This window comes from Ascaphus truei, chromosome 1, assembly GCF_040206685.1.
Source record: "Ascaphus truei isolate aAscTru1 chromosome 1, aAscTru1.hap1, whole genome shotgun sequence".
NCBI lineage: Eukaryota > Metazoa > Chordata > Amphibia > Anura > Ascaphidae > Ascaphus > Ascaphus truei.
In genome coordinates, this window is record NC_134483.1 from 419,163,099 (window position 1) to 419,177,076 (window position 13,978).

At 41.2% G+C, this 13,978-nt stretch overlaps 1 protein-coding gene across 1 annotated transcript in view; it reads right to left on the reverse strand.

Moving 5' to 3' along the window:
• The window catches only part of NAA15 (N-alpha-acetyltransferase 15, NatA auxiliary subunit), a 42,528-nt gene that overhangs the window by 18,095 nt on the left and 10,455 nt on the right, over window positions 1-13,978 (reverse strand). Inside the window, exons 2-6 of the mRNA XM_075615161.1 lie at window positions 10,015-10,099; window positions 9,330-9,434; window positions 5,088-5,245; window positions 3,744-3,878; window positions 778-931 (exon numbers count right to left, since the gene is read on the reverse strand). Of these exons, the coding sequence (XP_075471276.1) occupies window positions 778-931; window positions 3,744-3,878; window positions 5,088-5,245; window positions 9,330-9,434; window positions 10,015-10,099 (637 nt within the window). The remainder of the gene's footprint in view (window positions 1-777; window positions 932-3,743; window positions 3,879-5,087; window positions 5,246-9,329; window positions 9,435-10,014; window positions 10,100-13,978) is intronic.

Below are 13,978 nucleotides of genomic sequence, written 5' to 3' on the forward strand. Positions count from 1 at the left end.
CTAGATGTAAAAGGCCCCACTACTTGTAAAGCCAGAACAAGCATCGAGAGGAAAAAGTCACTCCAGAATAACACGAGTGCTAGTAAGTAGTGCATCAGTACAGGTTTGTTTATTCCTTGGGTAGTATCTTATACTACAGGAGTGTGCAAACTATTAGAGCTGCGCCCCACCTGCCTTCTCTCCCCCCTCACCTCTTGTGCCGGCGTCTAATGACGCCACAGGGTCACGGGATGTCATTTGATGCCACGTTGCCATGTCGACTGTCATGGGATGTCACATGACTTTGCGGCACCTTTGACGCTGCGTCACAGAAGCCTTCTGAATCAAGGTAAGTGAGTTAGAGGCCTCACACGACCCCTGGCATTAAATTTAAATGCCTTGGGGAAGAGTGTGGGGCCTCTGAACACACCACGCCCCCCCCAGAAAAATCTTGCGCACCGCTGTTATACTATACTGCTGTTAGTAATATTAACACTTATTCAGGCACTTGCAGATTGAGTTGACAATCATTTCCATGTGCAAAAATAGTTTGTTGATGTATTGGATGTGATTACAATTTCTGACAATGCATATCATATATCCAGTGGTTATCAAGCACGTGTAAAAAGTTATTTCAAGGACATCTGCCGAATCCTATATCCCATTTGTTGACAGTATGACTGGCCCTCATTTTTCTTCACCGTTATATTCATTCTTTCACTTGTACAAACCTCTGATGCACGGAATTGTTATGTGGTGAAGAGAGTAATTTATGTATAAAACCCTCACAACAGATACCTTTCGTTTCTTCAACAGCTAGCTTATCACAGATCTGCTTCTCATAGGTGCACAGGTGATCCAGGGCCTCCTTGAAGAGCTCTGCCTCTCGGAGAACTTGATTCTGATAAAGAAGCAGCTCACTATACTCGTAATCCACTTTGTCTGGTGAGGTCTAAGCAAACAAGGAAACAGACAAGTTAAGATCATTCTTTCCCTTGAAACTGGGAAACAAAATTAAGTCCTGTTTTTTGCCCCAGGAGGCTGATTGGTAGTAAGCAAACACTGCGTAACACCAATACACACATTATCCTGCCATTTAAAACTGCAGACCAAGCAATATCCGTGTTTTTTTTTTTGTTTGTTTTTTAAATAAATGAGTTCTGTACTATGAGAAAATAATTGTAGCATTTAAAAAAACTAAAACGGAAATTACATTTTTAATGTATTATAATCTAACAAGCATTTTTCTGTTTCTATAGTAGCCATTTCCAAAGTCACATCCCCTTCCTCTTCTGAAACAGGCTCTGGCACACCCCTTTTTGAGCCCTCTTTCCAGCAGTGCACCAATTGTATCTAGTGACTGCCTGGTCACATGATCTTCCCCACAGAACTTTGTATCTTTGGTCCTCTTCTGCTGCACCGACAGCCATGTAGTGAACCCCCGAGTAGAATCATCGATGGTCGATCAAAAAAGAACAGATCGATCGGCAACTTAGCGAATTACTTATGGTGTGGATTGTATTGATGCACATATTAAAGAGAAAAATATATATTTTTCTTTCTTTTTTTTGTTTTAAACGGCAGGTTGGACAGCTGCTTTAAAGCAGTAATCTCCCCTAATATATACAGAGTGTGTGTGTGTTAGATGGATATATATATGTATTTTTTTATGTGTCTGTATTTTAGTACGTTTTTTTTTTTTTTTTTAAATCTAAATGTCCAACAGGTCGCTCACGCGAAAAATTTCATTAAGGTATGGGATTGTGACTTTCTATTGGTGAACAAGATGGCCATATTTGTAGATTTTCTGCAAAAAATTGGCACCCAACTGAAAAGCTTAATTTACTGGCATCATGGTACAGCCTTGAGGGCCCACTCAAATCTAATCAGGGAGAGGGATCTTCAGGATTGCTGCATTAAAGAGAGTCCATTTTATACAGGCCAAAAAATGAATTACAATCCTGTACATTTTTGATCATAGCCTTTACCCCTCCCCCTTTTAATCACATACATAATTGCCAATTCTTTCAGTAATATTGTAGAAATGTCAAAATAAAGAGAGCTTTCACAAACTCTTGCCAGTGTAAATGTACAGTATTTGCGTTATAACCAATGCCTGACACACAAGTGGAAGTTATAACTGCTCTGACCTACTGTCGCACGCTCTTTAGTTAGGTAAAAGTCTGTAAAGACCACAATATGCATTATATAAACAGTACAAACGTTCATTTTGCCATCAAGAGTTTAGGTCTAACAAAGAAAGCTTTTAGGCATTATAAATAACAATACAAGTTAAAGAACACGCAGAAGGGTTTACGTACGTGGGCGATTCCTTTTTATGCAGGTTCAATATACTTTACTAAAGACGACTAGGGCTTTAACATAAGATACTACAATTACTTATTTTCTCACAGTAAAGTTAGAACACATTTGAGCATCTGCTGCTTATCAACTGGGATCAATCTTTCAGGGAGATAAACTCCCCTTCAGATGTTCAGGTGGTTATTCAGTCTTTGTAGAAGTGGAAGCTCTAAGCAGCACTTAAACACCAGTGCATCTGCTCTGGCACAGACATGATTAGCGAGAACAGCTCGCACAAAAATGTGTCACAAAACAGACACTCATTGGACCAATTCCACGCAGGAATATTTTCAAAATTAATTTCTTTGTTGTGGTGGAGTACGGGTCAATGTAAAAATTAAAAATAAATAAAGCAGCCTGCCTGGGTTTCATGTTTTAATTTTACCTGAAAAAAGGGATACTTCCGAGGTCATCTGTGGTTGTGTGGCAAAACCAGCACAAAAACAAAATACAGGCATACCCCGGTTTAAGGACACTCGCGAGTAAGGACATATCGCCCAATAGGCAAACGGCAGCTCACACATGCGCCTGTCAGCACGGCCTGAACAGCAATACCGGCTCCCTACCTGTACCGATGCTGTGCGCAAGCGGGGAGACTATAGAGCCTGTAACAAATGTGTTATTTACATAAGTTATGCACGTATATGACGATTGCAGTACAGTACATGCATCGATAAGTGGGGGAAAAGGTAGTGCTTCACTTTAAGTACATTTTCACTTTACATACATGCACTGGACCCATTGCGTACGTTAATGCGGGGTATGCCTGTATACAAATATCTTCAGAACCGGTTCAGATAAGATTTAAAAAAAAAAAAAAAAATTCAATGAGCTGCCGGAATTGTGCTTTAAACCCTTCTGTTGACAAATAAATGCTAAATATGATTTTGGATCGTAAAACAATTGCTTTGCATCTTTTTCCATTTCATATTGTGTGCAATGAATTGAATTATATACAAGGAATTTGAATTCCAAAGTCAATTTCACTATAGCTGTCAGTTGAACGCATGGGTTTGTGAAAAGCATTTGCATTTCCCCCACTTGTTCTAATGATGTCGTAGTTACTGTCTGGCTCAGAAACTGGGTGAACATTTTACAATAATTAACATCTTCTGTTCTTGGTAGTATGACTGATGTAGCCATGCATTCGGAGAGCCTTCTAATCTAGCAAAGAATTGAAAAAAAAAAACGTATTTCATAACTCAACAGCACTTGACAAAAAAAAGTACATTTCAGGAAGAAAAAAAAAACTTGCCCTTTAATATAATCGGAGTTGTTCAAAACAAAGGGTGTGAACTATATGCAAAGATGCCTTAGTCAAACTTCAGAAACCAGTCAAAAACATGTTCCTCAACTAAAGATTTCCAGTCCTGTCCCAACTTCAAAAAGGTCCCGTACAGTACCTGCTGGGTCTTTCGAAATTCCTCCAGTATCTTGGCTGCCATCTCATAATCTTCCAGCAAATGGTACGCAATAGCATACCCAATCCATGAGGCCCTCTGTGCAGGCCGCAGCTGCAGCAACTGGTATCTGGTTTCCTTCAAGACAAAACCAAACCAAGGCTCAACCACATCGTCATTGCAGTCAAGCTACGCCTGTGCCTGTAAATACATTGGTCTAAAACCCAGTGTAATATAATATATGTAGGAATGCAGCTGCTCCATTGTCTGGTAGAATTCTAAGATGCTTACCCCAAGGCTACAGTAAAAATCTGAATCACTATTGATTTCCCTAGGTATGCTTTATCTTTGCAGAAGGTATGGGATGGGTGGGATTATATAGCGCCGTCTATGTACATAGCACTTCCCAGCAGTAATACTCGTGACATAATACTATAACACATAATGGGAATAAGCGCTTCAAACATACAAGTAACATTAGGAAAAAGGAGTCCCTGTCCTGAAGAGCTTACAATCTAAGCATTAAATATAGTATATTTTGGGAGTAAGATGGTCTTCTGGCGGCATTAGGGACGGCAAGTATGGAATTAGCAGGACAATCCAATTATTTTAAGTTACAATTATAGACTGTATTCTAAAGACTACAAAACCCTTTTACATGAAACAGTGGGGAGTTTGCTTTTTGATGTAAAGGTTTTTAAATCACTTGCTACAATAGTAAGGAGTGTGAAGTACTTGTCATTCTGATCAGCATAATCCTAACCATCACACGATGTACAATGTGCTGCACATTGTTGTCAGCATAGGGGACAAGCCACAGACAGGGTTTAAAAGCCACTTCTTGAAAAGCAACTCCCTACACTCACAAGACTTATAAAGGTTTGAAACCACCAGCAACAGACATTTATTTTATGTGCCAACTTCTGATACCATAAATTAGTTATTTTAGCTCCCAACTGCCTGTATAATATATTGTAATACATGAGAGTCCAACTCCAGTCCTCAAGGGCCACCAACAGGTCAGGTTTTCAGGATATCCCTGCTTCAGCACAGGTAGCTCAGTCAAAGACTGCATCATGTGTGCTCAAGCAGGGATATTCTGAAAACCTGACCTGTTGGTGGCCCTTGATGACTGCAATTGGCAACCCCTGCTTGTGTACGTGTGCGGATGTACACGCATGCATGCACACGCACGCATGCCCACGCACACATATATAGCATTGAGCCAGGACTGTATATATTTATTGTTCCATATTTACTTCCTTAAAAATAAAGAGGCAGCATGAAAAATCTGTGCCCAATTTACTTGAGCGTTGCTGAAAACAATGTGATTTCCCCTACACATACCCGGTAACCTTCCAGGTCCCTCATTTGGATCTGCAGCAGGGAGAGGTCCCTCAGGATCTGGAGATTGTCCTTGTCCCATTTCAGTGCATTCCTATAACACTTAATCGCCTCGTCATACTTTTTATCTGATCTCTGCAAAAGGCCGTACACATGCCAGCCTTGTGAAAAAGAGTGTTAAGGCGTCTACAGCTCATGAAGGTGGAAAGAAACATACAGGTGAAGAAAAGCTATATGACAATATGTTCACTGGCATCTGTAGGAACATATTGAATTTAACAACTTCAATGGTTGCAGTGCCGATCCCTTACCCACTGTGTGCAGACAATGGTTGCAGTGCCAATCCCTTACCCACTGTGTGCAATGGTTGCAGTGCCAATCCCTTACCCACTGTGTGCAGACAATGGTTGCAGTGCCAATCCCTTACCCACTGTGTGCAGACAATGGTTGCAGTGCCAATCCCTTACCCACTGTATGCAGACAATGGTTGCAGTGCCAATCCCTTACCCACTGTTTGCAGACAATGGTTGCAGTGCCAATCCCTTACCCACTGTGTGCAGACAATGGTTGCAGTGCCAATCCCTTACCCACTGTGTGCAGACAATGGTTGCAGTGCCAATCGCTTACCCACTGTGTGCAGACAATGGTTGCAGTGCCAATCGCTTACCCACTGTGTGTAGATAATGGTTGCAGTGCCAATCGCTTACCCACTGTGTGTAGATAATGGTTGCAGTGCCAATCGCTTACCCACTGTGTGCAGATAATGGTTGCAGTGCCAATCCTTACCCACTGTGTGTAGATAATGGTTGCAGTGCCAATCCTTACCCACTGTGTGTAGATAATGGTTGCAGTGCCAATCCTTACCCACTGTGTGTAGATAATGGTTGCAGTGCCAATCCTTACCCACTGTGTGTAGATAATGGTTGCAGTGCCAATCCCTTACCCACTGTGTGCAGACAATGGTTGCAGTGCCAATCGCTTACCCACTGTGTGTAGATAATGGTTGCAGTGCCAATCGCTTACCCACTGTGTGTAGATAATGGTTGCAGTGCCAATCGCTTACCCACTGTGTGCAGATAATGGTTGCAGTGCCAATCCTTACCCACTGTGTGTAGATAATGGTTGCAGTGCCAATCCTTACCCACTGTGTGTAGATAATGGTTGCAGTGCCAATCCTTACCCACTGTGTGTAGATAATGGTTGCAGTGCCAATCCTTACCCACTGTGTGTAGATAATGGTTGCAGTGCCAATCCTTACCCACTGTGTGTAGATAATGGTTGCAGTGCCAATCCTTACCCACGGTGTGTAGATAATGGTTGCAGTGCCAATCCTTACCCACTGTGTGTTGATAATGGTTGCAGTGCCAATCCTTACCCACTGTGTGCAGACAATGGTTGCAGTGCCAATCCTTACCCACTGTGTGCAGATAATGGTTGCAGTGCCAATCCTTATCCAGCCAATGGTTTGATCTTGAATTTTATTTTTAAACTTTCCACCACTCATGTATTCTTCATTTTGGAATTTAGTTAAAGTATGATCCATAACACCAGAAGGACCAGCTATTGATTCTGCATTTATTCACTTGTATGCAAGTTATCATTTTAAAAAGGTACAATCCGGATATGCCAATTATAAATAAGATTTTTTTTTAAATTGCTTTAATCAATGGCATATTTTTTATAAATACTGTTCTGTTCAGTGATTCAACTTTAAAAAAAAAAAAAAAAAAAAAAAAATGAAGCGGCTCGAAACAATTTATTTTCCTTTTCACAATTAAGGAATTACATGAAAATAATGATGTCGCATAATAACTTCATGCTTCCAAAATAAAATAAAAAACCAGGGAGGTGATTTTCACGATTCTCTTTAAGTCTCTCAAAAGTTTAACCTATGCATACCTCAAATTCAAATCGTTATGCAGGAAACCACAGGTTAATGCAGACATATACAAGTGTCTACATTGACTTCTGACCAAAAATACATTAGCCAAGTGTGTGAGGTTCTTTGCTAATAAGTGGCTTCCTAACTGTCACGGGAGACCAAGCATTTACACATATCACTGAGCAAAACCAAATCGTAAAAAAATTGTCATTTATTCCATAGAAACAGACGTACACACAGTGGATTACAAAATACAAGAGAAAACACACTTACTGCGGGTCTGGACTGCAAAACTAGCATTTTGTAGGTGAAACAGTCCATAAAACAAAGTCTTTAGGTTGACCGGGACTCGGCCCAAAATGTCCTGGAACTCAAATCGGCATGAAGTTCCTGACGCCACCGCTGTATCTGCTCCAGAGCTGCCGAAATCCCTTGACCGGGAGAGATAGTACCAAACATCCTGGTCCTCTTTTCGCCTTGCAATCTCAGCAACGACCGCTACGTTCTCTTTTCAGAACTTGGCCCCGAAAAGTGGGGCTTAGAAACTTTCTCGCCTTAAAATTTCTGCAGTCGGCTCGCTGGTATTTCTCTCAGAGCATCTTTTAACGATTTTGAATTTGCCGCTGATGTCTTGGCGCTTAGAATCTTAGAGAATCTCGCGAACGGATTGGCTGCTGGCTTTTTTTAATAGTATTTCAACTTCATTCATGAAATACTCCAGCCAATCAGAGCGTGGGAGAAATCCTTACCAGCCAATCAGAGCGTTGCCAGTCTATCTAAGCCAGGCAAGCACGGATTCGGATAAGGGCATGCACCAACTTGGCACCTCTACCACTTGTCAGTTAGAAGCCACCCGCTGAGTTAGGCTCCTCACAGTCTGGCTTGGGGCAAATGGTGGTCTTGGACCGCCATTCATCCCAAGATGTGGGTACTTGAGCCCAAATGGCTTTCACACCGTGGCAACCTCTGTGGCTTTTATGTCCGGGACCCGAGCAGACTTGATGGCACCAAGCTTGGTAGCCAAATGGTTTCTCTGAACCATGGACCTGGAAGTCTCCACCTCATATACTGTGCATAAGCATTTCCCCTTACACACAATGTTAATAATAATATTTTCACATTTTTCTTCTGTCCTTTAGGTACAGGGACTGACTGAAAAGACGCGCACGTTAATTTTCAGCAGTCCAACCCTTCCTATAGTGAAAATTGTTTCTAAGAAGAACAAAATAACGCTTAGGTTCATTTTCAGGGCTACATTCAAAATACATTTAAACTGGACTAAGGCCTGGGACATAGTCCCACAGACCCCGCTGAGCCGCGCTGAGCAGATGAACTTACCCCCTTCATTTGTGATCGGCGCGGCTTTAGCAGCTGCTTCCGCATGCGTGCGGAGGCTGAGAAATTCTGAGGAGACTGGCAAGTTTAAAATTTGCCGCTCAGGGGAGCGGTCACATCCAATGGGAGCGAGGGAATAGCCCCGCCTCCCGCCACACCTCCGTTCCGCCTCGCCCCCAAAGCACGCTCACTGCCTCACCTGCCAGGACACAAAAAGCTCCAGTTTGAGCAGGCGAGGCAGAGCAGGAGCGCAGATCAGTGCGGCCCGAGGCATATTGCCCAAGGCCTTAGACTTAAAAACATCCTTGCAACCTTATGGATGGTTGGAGCACCCCAGAACCCCTATACCGGTTCTGGTTATCTTAGCATATACTGGGGGACCCCCACTAACTTAGGGACCCCTGACTGTTCACGGGATACACATATCCCTATGACCCGGCACATAGGTAACCAGCCGGGCATAATACCTTTATTGATGGCCTGGTTACCCCCTCACCGTCACACTAACGAGTAATGTTTACTGTAGGTAATTAAACAAATAAAGGGCCTCTACAATGTATCTCACAGAACACAAAGTGAAGAAGGCTGGTTACTGCCTAGGTTTATACTACTTTTATAATGACAGAGGCCTAAAGTAAGGATGACTCCCTAAGAAGCAGTGTACTTGAAATGTCACTGTTGACGGCTTGTGCAGTCTATGGTATATACGCGCCAAGTAAGCCCCGGTGCAGGCAATTACTTGCAGAGCCCTAACCTACAAGAACTGAGAAAACAAGGAAAGAAGGACAAATATAGATTTGCTTTTGTTCTAAAATAAAATGTAAACACTGTATCCCTCAGTTAAAAGTTCCAAGGTTGTGTAAAGTTTACACATATGCTCATCTTTTACATGAACTACCAGCTTGGAATGCAAATTGCTACTTAAATGATTAATTTAAGGGGGGACAGGGGGGATCCACATAACCTGGTGCTACTGAATCAGAACCTCTGTCGCACGGAATATGTGTACAAGGTGTGTAAAAGGATACAGACGTGGCTCTTCAGGTCGTTCCTCAGGCCCCTTCGCACAAGCTCGTACGCATCCTCCTTCTTCCCAAGGCAGTTTAAAGTCAATCCCTTCATCGCCAGGGTTTCTGAAGCGAAAAATAACAGAGATGGCACGAAGAGCAACCGACTGTCACACGCACAACAGGCAGTCGCAGCTCAATGAGGCTACAATTAAGTGTCACACAGAGCTGATGTTAACCTTTTACTCAATAGTGCAAATAGCCACACAATGGAGAATATGCCTTATTGTGCGCTACAAAGAAACTCACTTTGTGCACATTTGGGAACAGCTATTAAGAAATATGTGCGATTTGATTCAGGAAACCCTCATAATTGGAATAGTTAGTAGGTAGAACAGCAGCATATAGTGTACGTTGTGTTGCAATGGTGAATACACAGCCATGCTATCCCTTTTCTAAAATGTTTATTTTGTTCTATTACTATTTCAGACCGTTTCACAGATTTGAGAATTTAAACAACTCTTAACAATACTACAAATATAATGGTAGATACTATATTTTACGCTAATTTATTAACTCAGATTGCCTAACAACCATACAAAAAGGACACAGGATACGTCATAATGCCACCCATCACCTAACAAATGGGATAAACCAATGTGGAGAACAGTAGGATTTATTTTAAATGTTTTCTGGTAAATGTTACCTCCATGCTCTGCAAACTTGGGGTTGGATAGGATCTGTTTGCAGAACTTCAGCCCATTTCGATATTGCTTGTGTTCATAACATCTCTGTAAAAAGAAGTTCGGAATAAGTTGCAACATTGACTAGTACTTCAACAATGCAATTTGGTGTTATATATATATATATATATATATATATATATATATATATATATATATATATATATATATATATAAATAAAAAAAACACAACTGCATTACTCCGTTAAACCACAAGTTCTTTAAAACTTGTCACAGCCTCACCTTATTTTCAAAACCTAGGTGACATTATTGCTTTTGTTTCATGCATTCTATTTAAAGTTACGTTATTTTACAAATGACTATAAATTTAGCTGCAATGTTTGTGTTGCATTGGCTTTAAGTTAAAAGTTGTATTTGTGTGTATCCTTCTAAAATTTGTCATGCTCCATAAATGTTTGTGACATCCCTGGTATGGGGTGGTTACACGCCAGAGTGTTTCTGCTATATAGGAAATGGCAGCCAAGTAAATTAGAAGTTGTATAAGATTCAGTTTCAGCAGAGACATAAGGCCCCTGCTCAGACCCACATAGCAGCAAAAAGGTTTAGTCCAACAATACAACAAAAGGTCCATAGAAAATAGTACTCTCAGCAATCCCTCAAAGGCGTTAAGAATGGAATGTCAGTGTATTACACAAAAAAATAAAAGGTATTTAAAATTACTACTTGAATTTAACAGATAGAGCAATTACATTAAAACATTTGAAATCAGAAGTGAAATCAGAAGTGTTGCAAAATGTATAACATTTTCTATTTTGCCCTCTGATGGTCAAATTCGAATTTCCGCAACAGTAAATACAAACGTAAAAAATATATAAGCGATTCCAAGGAACAGTCTGGGTCTCAAACAGGAGTACAAGTGAGAAATGCACAGAAGAGTCTGGCCAGTAATTCAGAGCTTCTAGGTTTATCAAATATCACTTAAACAATCACTAGTCTCTCCTTGGAGTAGTGTCCAACGTCTGGATGATCTACACATTTCTTACTAAAATCATCTAACACCTTAGGCTGCGGCCATGCTGCCGCTGAGCGCGCTCATGCTTGAGAGCAGATGGGTGGAGGGGGGGGGGGGGGCGTGGCAATTACGGGAGAGGCGTGTCATTGGCTGGATCGGGTCTGTCTGTGTGTGTCTGTCACCTTCCACCTCTCTCCGCAAGGAAGGACGGGGGGAGGAGGAAGGAAGGATGGGGAGGGAGGGGGGGGGGGGAAGAGGTGGGTGAGGGGTTAGTGCTACTGCAGCCACCTCCCCCACCCCACGCACTACAGCTCATACAGTATGTCTGGCTCCAAAATGTTCTTTATATGTGTCCACCCATGGGTACAGATCTAGCATTGCAGTTTACATACTGTAGCATGCAGAACATAAACTAGCCACTAATGGAAAAAAAACTTCAGTTTCACACGCATGACAAAAGTATTTGAATGCATACCGTTACAAATACTGCTGACACTTCAGAAAAATAGCTTTCTGGCTAAGCCCATGGCAAGCGATTTAACTGCATTGCAGGCCTCCCCAGAAGCTCAAAGAAATACAAAACCCGCAAGATTATTTCCCCGTTATCATTGTAAAATATTCCTAGTTCTACAAAATTGTGAGACGAAGGATTGAAGACATACCTGAGAATCATTATTGTAGGGTTTCCAGGTGCCTGCTGCTTTTAAATCTACATTGGGGGTTTTTTTTTTTTTGCATCAACATGCATGGTAAACATATTTGATCAAGCACTCTCCCTGTCAAATTTCCCCAAATCTGGCCTTCCGCAGCTCTATAAAATAACCCCGTGCTCCAAATCATTATGTAATAATGGAAAATATGTCATTTCAACACCTTACACCAGTTTGAGCACCTTTGCCTTACACCATAAAAGTAATTGAAACACATTTTACTTCAATAGAAGTAACAACATTTTCCCTTCTGGGTCTTTTACCTTAAATGCACCACCGTTTTTTTTTTCCTTTCTGAAGATATGGCTTCAAACAAAAATAGTTGCAGGGATTTTAGATGCAAAAGTCCCCAACATGGTTTTTTTATGTTCAGTATGAAATACTGTGCGTTATGATCAGTACTCCAATTTAAAATAAAATTGTAGACTGTAGCTTATTCGTACATTGTACAGGTTAAAAACATTGCTTCTACGGCTGTTTCTGTAGAGCACGGGCACCGAGAAAGCCATAAACACATTCTTGCGCAGACTTGCAGAAACTGCATAATTACGGTTTAATCCTCAAACTACACCGTAAATAAATTATGGTGGGGGAAATCTGACAAAAACCCTTCACCGTATATAGCATACAGCATATAAAAAGATCAATTGTGAGCACATTCACACAGACAGGTCTGCTTTTAACCATTATATCCCAGCAAACAATGCTTCCACAGCAGCTAGGGATTCTGGGAGATTACATGCAAATGAGCACTGTGTCGCCTTCTCAAATGATGCAAAGCCATCAAGACCCTTCCTTTAAATGCAGACACTGGGTAAGTTACCAGTCCAGTGTGTAGGCAGGATGTAGAATTCCTGTCACATTACGGCTGACTCCTCAACTTGTAGTTTTCAGAAATACAAGAGGCATGAAAGCTGTTCTCATTTAACCCGCCCCCCTACAGGAGCCGGTGTGTGGAAGCAGAACGGGACTAGCAGGGGAATCCCAGTTATCATCCAAAAACCACAAGGCTGGAATGGGAGCAAAATATTAAGACAATGAAGGGACAAAGAGGACGCGGCCTGTGTCCTGGGTTAAATGATGGTCTAGGTGTGTAGTGATAGCTAGTGATCTGTAATGTAGGCAGCACCAAGTGGCTGGCGAGATTGAAACACTCAATGACAGTACTCGCATTGACGTTTGCTTATCCCAAAGTTGAAATTCATTCACTGGATGAGGTAGCAAGTAAAGCAGTTATCGCTTGCACCGTCCCAGCTCCATGTTCAAATCAAGGTACTACGGATTTGCTCAAGAATAAATTAATTTATTAAGCCACTTCTCTTGAAAAAGGCCCGTAGAGCGGCCGAAACATCGTTATTCATGGCTCAATACATTTATTCTTCTTAAGCAAACCCGTAGTGCCTTGATTTGCTATTTGCATTGGTTTATAAATGTAGTGACACTGTGCTTGAATGAATTTTAGAAAGATTCAAGCAATATTTATACTATAAGAACAGGAAAGGAGTTAAAATATATAAAAAATAAATAAAAATTAAGTTAAACAACAGGTTTCTGAGGTGGCGGCAGTTTGTGGTTGTGAGAATACACTGTGGTGGCAGCCCATGCCCTTTCGTACCACCACAGAATCATAAAAATGCTGTTCCTAAAAAAATAAAATAAAAGCACTTTGACATAACGTGTATAATTACCCTTATCCATAAAAACCACCTCATTATGATATATTCAGCAGTTTTCTATTTAGGAGAAATTTCTATTGAAGTTTGCAATTGTTGCTGCGTCTTATCTTCAACATCTTGTGACCTGCTCCTAAAGTTGCAGGTAACTCTAGTGAAAAAATAATAATAATAATAATAATAATAATAATATGGTTCTCCCTCCCCCTCCCCCTATGTAAAGATTCCTTCCCCAAACTGTATAATGTGTTTGCACCTCCCTAATTTCCTCCCTAAAATGAAAGTGTCTACCAAGCTTCCACTTAGTGCCAACAATGGACTTCAAAAAGCTTTATCAGAGGAGGTGGGAATTAAGGAATTTATGGGATGGGCCCGCTTCAAATCTGCATAAAAACCATCTCTGCGCTTCCTGATGGGGTGGAGCAAGAGAAAAGGCAGAGGTAATGTCAACACATTGCAGCAGCGAAAAGGAATCGCAAAACAATCAAAATAAAATTGTGTTGGTACCCGCTTTAAGAGCATTATATTGATTGCACTTTCAGCATATGGTGACCCATGTTCTCCTTTAGGC